Source organism: Gavialis gangeticus, unplaced genomic scaffold (genome assembly GCF_001723915.1).
Source record: "Gavialis gangeticus isolate Ggan-Ray unplaced genomic scaffold, GavGan_comp1, whole genome shotgun sequence".
Lineage (NCBI taxonomy): Eukaryota > Metazoa > Chordata > Crocodylia > Gavialidae > Gavialis > Gavialis gangeticus.
Window position 1 is genome coordinate 46344278 of NW_017729004.1, and position 7723 is coordinate 46352000.

General features: G+C 38.4%; 1 protein-coding gene across 3 annotated transcripts in view; it reads right to left on the reverse strand.

Moving 5' to 3' along the window:
• Positions 1 to 4847: 4847 nt before the first annotated feature.
• The window catches only part of CACNB2 (calcium voltage-gated channel auxiliary subunit beta 2), a 233595-nt gene continuing 230719 nt past the window's right edge, over positions 4848 to 7723 (reverse strand). For all 3 annotated transcript variants that reach the window (XM_019508325.1, XM_019508326.1, XM_019508324.1), the window contains exon 13: positions 4848 to 6677. In XM_019508325.1, coding sequence (XP_019363870.1) covers positions 6183 to 6677 — 495 coding nt within the window. In that variant the 3' untranslated portion in view covers positions 4848 to 6182. The remainder of the gene's footprint in view (positions 6678 to 7723) is intronic.

Consider the following 7723-nt stretch of genomic DNA (forward strand, 5'->3'; position numbering starts at 1 on the left):
AAATCTATGAACACCCCCCACCCCAAACCTCTCACAAAGCAAGAAACAGGCTATTGAAAAACTGATCCCACTTGACACTTATGGGAACAGTTTCTCTTGAAAAAAAAACCAACCTCTTCTCATGAGACAGTGCTAGGACCACAATCGTATTTAACACATTGGTTTTCCAGTCTTATCATTATAAATTAAAGCTACAGGAACTTTAAGAATCTTTTTTCACAAATATCGGTATACATTATAAATTAGATATGCGATAGCTATTTAAGTATGTTGCCATTTGGAAACATCCACAATGGGTGGTAACATTAGATCAGCCTGTTTAGAGTAGCTTCTCTTCCCTTCCCTTATGTCTTAAAAACTACAATTGTGCCGAAGTTGCAGATACTGAAGCAGAATGTTAGAGTACGTCTACCACTTGGAAATGTTTATACCTGAAATATTGGTGTGATAAAAGATTACCTTTACAAACCCTAGCTTATATCCCTACACTATGTTACATTATCCCTTAAAAACATCTTAAAGTCTCACAAGTTGTTTTATTTGTGTGTGGGAATCATTAGAGATAATGGTTTGGGGGAGAACCCTGCTTATAATAGGGTCAATGATAGATATTAATTTTGATCAGTGTAAAGGTAAATACTTAAAGTAGCAGTCTAATGAAGCATGGTAGTATAATATAAGCTTCCTTTTAATTAAGGCAGTTATGCATTAGAGTGCAGTACTTGATGTGTTCTTAAAGCAAGCAAGGAGTATGTAAAAGATATTAGTGAGAAAGGGGGAACCATACTGACCAATAACAAAAATAATCTCAAAGTGGGCACTTACCGTTAAAGAACATAAATTATTCTGTCATTCTGTTCCCCACCCCCACCATTTTTTTTTTTTTTTTACTATCAGTATTATACGTGTTAACATACTGGGGTTTGAAACTCCTAGAAAAAATACTTTAAAAAAATCCCACTAGAACTTTTCTAAAATATTAATTAATTTAGCATTGAATTAAGTATCATACTTAAAATTTGTTGCAAGGTTTGTATAAATTATATATGAAGGTGACCAGGTTACAGTAAGAAAGAAAATATAGTTTGAGTAAGAGAACCACATTCTAATCTAACACTTCATCACGTGTAATTCATTGACTTATGTCTTAAAATATTTTTTTCCTCCTAAAATACACCATTAGAATGCTCCTCCTAAAATACACCATTAGAATGCTTTAAAAAAAAAAGCAGTGGCTATGAAGCTACCTCCACTTCCGTGTACCTCCACTTTCTGACCAATATTTTTCATCTATAGGAACTAGAAATTAACTCAGAAAAGATGTCCTGGAATCTGCTTACAAGCACTTGAGATTTTCAGAGTTGTGTATATTCACAAGAAAATTTACAGAAAAGTCAAAATGTAAATATGCTATATCCTTCCAACTGAGAAGAGAAGGGGTGAAATACTAAGAAATAATTTTTTAAAGAGTTACCAGAAAATGCATTAAAATGTAATCAGATTATTCTGTGGTTTAAATTCTACTAACAGGAGGAGCTGCATGCCCTGGAGGAGGCTTTCAGTGGACATGTACACAAGATGCTGAATGTGCAGTAGACTAATTCTACTGCACATTAATGCATCATGGCTAAAGCTGGGCCAATGCACGGTAGAACTGATCTACTGCACATTAACATTTCTAAAAGACTGTGCTGGTGCAACTGCACAGTAGCATTGGTTACTGTGCACTGAGTTAATAATACTGGTTATCACAGGGTGTCTATACACATGTTGGTGGGGGGGAGGGGAACCACTTTAATTGGAGCAGGTCCAAGAGCCACTCTAATTAAAGTGCCCGGAGTGTCTCATGTATTAGCAGAGGCACTTTATCTAAAGCTCATTTGACGAGCTTTAGATAAAGCGCCCCTGTCGCCATTTTGAAGCGCGGGGATGCTGATGCACAAGATGTGGAGGGTGGCTGGAGTGCGATAATTAACACGCTGCAGCAGACTCAAGTAATTATGGTGTGTTGGAGGAGCCTCCACGCTGGTGTATAGGCACTCACAGGTACTAAATGTGCAGTAACAATCACATATTAATGCATGTGTACACGTGCCCAGTGACTACTAAACCACCAGAACTTAAAACTGCTAAATAGCAGCAAAGTCCATAAAATACCACAGCTATTCAACAATTCACCTCCAGTTCATGGAGTTGGGAAAAACTTCATGCTAATTAAACTTCTCATACAGGAAATACAGGCTTTGTTGGATGGGTGTTTGTATGTGGAGGCAGAGATTACTGCACTTCGAGGTGAGATTTCCCTTCCCCACACTTTATCTTCTAAAGGGCCAAATGATCTGCCTTTGTGTTGGTGAATGAGTTTCACCTACTAATTTCTGCAAATTTGTGCTGAAAAAGCAAACTCAACTAGCACCTAATTGGAGCCACCTTCAGATTCTTTTTTTCAGGCAGCCACTGCTTCAGGTTGCTTTGGTCAGTTAGGACTAAATGATGAAATGAAACTTGCTGTAGCTTAATGGACATAAAGGTTTAAAAACTATTTTTCAATTCCAAACTCCATGCTATATGGACACTATTTGAATCCTTTAGTCTCTCAGGGGGAGCATGACCCTTGTTCTCTGTTGTAAATACAATAATAATTTTTGTTAAGAGTCAGTTTATCAACAGACTCGAAAATAGCTTCTCTGTCCTTTAGAGCTTTCTTCTCCCTCTCCCCACAAACCCTCCCCACCCCTACTGATGCTAGCCTTGTGTATAAATCTCTCTTCTTTTTCTTCCATACTGTTCTGTTATTTACTCATCTATCCTCAACCCCTGGTTCCTCAAGACCTTCTATGATGTGTATAAGAAATCAAACAAGTGATAATGCTTGGGTGTCGCAGATAGTACATTAATGTGCATTAATATAAAAAGACAGACAAATAAAAACAATGTAATAAAATGTCTACATACTTACTGGAAATACTAGAATGTATCCTCTCTTCAGGGCAAAAATGAGGAACTACCAAGATCCATGTATCACACTATCCATAGCACTTAGATGTTTTCTCTCTTCATTTGATCTTGTCTTTTTAGCTCAGCAACATAACATGGGAGTGTTTCTTACCATGGTCTTGTGCGGCAACATCTGCCCAATGAAGGCCCTTGTGCTGCTGGGGACCTCTGGCATTACCGCAATACAGACAGTAAGCTTTCCAGTTGCAAGGCATTGAGAAGACGTGTTTCACCACAATAACCTTTCATAAGTTAGAGCATTTTAAAGTTTGTTGTTCAAGCAACTCCTCAAGAGCCAAGTGCTATTTCAATAATAGTGGACAGAAAGCAGATCAGATTGTACGGTGTTATGGAAAATGTATAGCAGAAGGCACAGCTACAGTCAGGGTCTTGCTTTTATAACAGCTGTGGAGGGAGGGAGGAAATGTCAGGGGTGGGTTTATAAAAAACATGATGAAATTGCTAAGCCAAAGAATACTGTTTAAATAAGAACACACTCAAAATATAGAGGTTGTATACAGTTGCACTGCACAAAATGTTATGCTGTCACCGAGCTGGTTTTGGGCAAATGCTTCCCTTTGTGAAAAGCTACTGTACATTCCAGGAACCAACAGATAAGCCACGTTGTCAGAGTTAGGATTATGCTCTTTGTATCCTGATTTATTCATCTCTTTATAAGGGTATGCACTGTCCAGTTTCCATCTATAGTTGCTCAAGAACTTGAAATTCTTCCAAATATTCCTTACACACCATTTTCAATTGGACAAAAACCTTCATGGACTGAGGATAAAATTAAAAAGCCAGGTTCAGAATGGCTGACAGTGGAATACATAGATTCCCTGGAGGAAATAAGTGGCATAAGAGTTGCAGTAGATTTGAGAACTACCATTCTCAGTTCAATAACCTTAATGTTCTGAAGCTAGTAAAATAGCTAAAGCAGATGCATAGAACACAAGGGACTATAACAACCTCTCTCAGTTTAAAATTGATAAGAAATGCTCCAAACAGTAGACGTACTTGGAAACTAAAACCAATGGCTCATAAAGCCATAATTTTTATAGCAAAAATAATGCATTTAATGGTATAGCAGGTCTCCTTACCTAGCTTTTTTCTAGAAAGGCATTAAGCATACAATTTTAATTAAGCAAACTTAATTAAGCATATAATTTTTTGTAGGAAGAGATCCTTTTCATTGGTGTTTTCCACAGCACATGCTTTGAGCCAAACAGTGTATAACCACCTGTAACTACTCTAGGCATTATGTTGAGATATCTGGCAGCAGAATTTCCCTCTGGATATTTATAAAAAATGCTTCAAGACTTTCTTTAAGTGGGGAGAGAAAAACATCTCCAAAAGTGTGGAAATATAGTTGCCTAGACCCTGAAATAAGAGAGTGGGAAAAATGAATGTCATGTATTTCCTTTCGCTGGAATGAGCCTTGAAGTCAGGCAATTCTGGTAGCAACTATTTGCCAGAAAACACACACATTATATATACTTATCAGATAGTGTTTTCCCAACTCTGTTGCTTGCATAAGGTGCAACTTACAAACACAAACTGTAATTAATTATTAAAATGATATCATTATCTGTGACTCAGAATAATTTATAAATTAGGCAGGAGCAAACCTATAGCCAAAGAAGTAACACATTTCATTTCACTTACCAGTACATCAGGTGCTCAACAAACTCAGCTCCATTTTTCTTTAGCTAGCCCATAAAAGCCAGAACTTTTGGTCAGGAAACAATCATTTTTCTAGGCACTTATAGGTACCACAAGGGATTAAATGAAGGAAAAGGAAAGAACTGATGGCAGTGGGAATGCAGAGGAATTGGCAAGTATAGAAAAAGTGGAGAAGCTACAAAAATTTATTTTCCAACAAAATAACTCTCCACAAGCTGTGTAAACTTTTTCTTACTAAAACAAATACTCTAAAACACAAAGATTTTACATTTCCAGTGAAACACTCACAGTAACATTTGCCTGTGTTTTACTCTCCTGGAGTCTCAACAAAGAGCCAGCAGATTTATGCTTTCCCAATTACCTGCAGCAATAAACTTCCTCACGCTCCTTTACTCATGTGAATTGGGATCTTAAATTAAGAGATAAAATAAACTCACTGGTTGGGATTTTGATTAATCTATATTTTGTTCAATAGATTCTCTTCTACATTCTAAACTTCTGTTCCCTCATATACAAATGCATTCTCTCTTTTTGCCATTCCTAGTCATATATGCTCTGCCTTTTTTGACAACGAGGGAAAAATTAGATTGTGCCCATTGCAATGTGTGAAAATTATATAGAGAAGAACAATTTATAGTGCTAGGTTTTCTGTCTTGACCATAGATTTTAAATTTGAAGTCTGTAAGGACAATAAAAAAAATATAAGAATTGAACTTTTTATCTCAAGCATCCATTCATATTTACAGTAATTATAAGCTTTATGCTACAGATGAAAAGGTGTCTAAATCAAACACTGTTACAAATTTCCTGAATGAGGCTAGTTCCAGTTGCCAGTAATTCAAAAGAAAATCTGCTGACTTGGCATTAGGACTCTTAAAACAGTGTGGTCAAACTTATATAGTAAGAAGGTGTTTTCAGAAATAACATTTATAAACTGTATATACAGTACACAGTACCAATACATAGAAAATAGATTCTGACTTTATGATCCCCTGTGTGTAAGGCAAGACTGAATTCTGTCCCCGAATGGAGTCCACTAGAGGTACAAGCAACAGATAGTGGCTCTTAAATTAATATGCAAATCAAGTGCATACAAATTAAAAATCAGAACAGACAACAATTTTAGTTTTGTATGTGCTGATTCTGGCTTGCTGAATACACGGGAAGTTATTAAACATCAACTGTACCTTGTTTTAAAACACTAACAACACCTTGATGGCAACAGATATTGTTCAAGTGGCAGCTACCAAAAACAGCTTGGAAAAAAATGCACAGTACACCATCAGGACCCCCGTAGTTGTACTATGCCAATTTGTAATAGCACTAACCAAAAAAAAAAGTATATGAATATTCTATTTCATGCTATTGCTATGCAAGCAACAGCAATACAAATCAGCATACAGAAGGATACCATATGTTCTGCAATGAAGAACCCAAAGATATTTTCAAGGGGTGTTGTTATACAAGACTTCAAAGAAACACCAGACTGCCAGAGGCAAAAGTTACTGACGGATGTAAACATCCCTGTTCCATTCGCCCATGTCATTACGTTTTTTAGATACCACTTCCCCATCCTTGTCACAATATTGGTCCCTTGATTTATGACGACTACGCTGTTTGTTGCATTCATTGTGGTCCTGCTCTCGGTCCCTTTCCCTTGAGCGATGCCTTGATTCCCTGTGTCTGTGATCGCTGCTCCCATGTGATTCGTCTCTATGATTGTGATCCCTGTGAGAATCATAGTGATCACCATGCTCATGAGAGTAGTCCTCCTTTGGCTCTACATAAGCTGAATCTCTGCTCTCTTGTGTTTCTGAGTCAAACGTTTCTTGTCTGGATAGGCCTCGACTGACACTACTACGATGGTTATGGTGCTGTGCTGAGGAAGAAGAACGATGTTGCAATTTCTTGGTGGGTTCAACCCGTGCTTCCTCTTCTACTTGTGAACTGGTTCTTTCAGGGGCTGAATGGTCATTCCTCTGGTCTCCTTGAGAGCCCTAGTTAGTGTCACAACAGGCAGTAAGTTCATATGCATCAAGTACAGATGTAAAGATATATCCTTATTACAAAATTAAAGGAGAAAGTACATGAGAAAAGTTAAGAATTTAAGGCCCCATGTACACACCACAAAAGTGGCTTTTAAAGCAACTTAAATACCCTTTAATGGTGTTGCTGTTTGCATGCTCAGTGGTGTATTCTGCTTTAAATGACTTTGATATATAGCAAGATAAAACACCTTCGAAGTGTTTTAGTTTGCTACCTAACAAAGTGCAACAGTGTATGGGGCACTGGAAGCTGGTGTGCTCAGGGCTTGTTGAGCCCCATGCAGCTCAGGAGCTGTGGGAACTGGCAGCAACCTGTTCAGGCAGGCTCCGCTGCAGGAAAAAAAAAAAGCAGCAAGCTGGACCTTTTTTTTTTCTTCCCAGAGCCTGCCTGAGCTGTGCAGGGGCCTGGTGCTTCCCTCCACAGCTGCAAGGGGGCCAGTGCTTCCCTCCATGGCTGTGGCGCCCCACGGGACCACCCTGGCTGGGTGCCACCTGGGGGGCTCTCACACAGCTCAGGGACCGCTCAGGCTACCAGCAGCTTACCCTACCCCCTTGCCGCCAAAGAGGCAAGTAAAAATCAGGCCCCCACCCTTGTGTATATACCATGGGGATTTAGTTTGGTTTAATTCTTCCTAAATTGAAGCAGTGTTTTTAAAAAAACACTGTTTCCATTTAAGAAGAACTAAACAAAATTAACCCCCCGTGGCATGTACAAGCAGCTTAAGTATGCAAGAAAGCCTTCTGAATCAAATCAAGAAAATGTTACATTTCAACTTTTAAAGAAAATGTATTTTACTGCAAAGCCGCCATTCTGTCACAGTTAGGATGGGGAAGCCATAAGTAATGGCTCAACATCAGGTTTCTGACATTTCAGTTAACATCTGCCAGCACAACTCAGACATAACATGGAGGTTGCAGGAGCAGAACTGTGGCTGCAGAAGACACAGAAGGTACATCACATCCTAAGAGGCCAGAAATATTTAGTGCAGAAACCTATT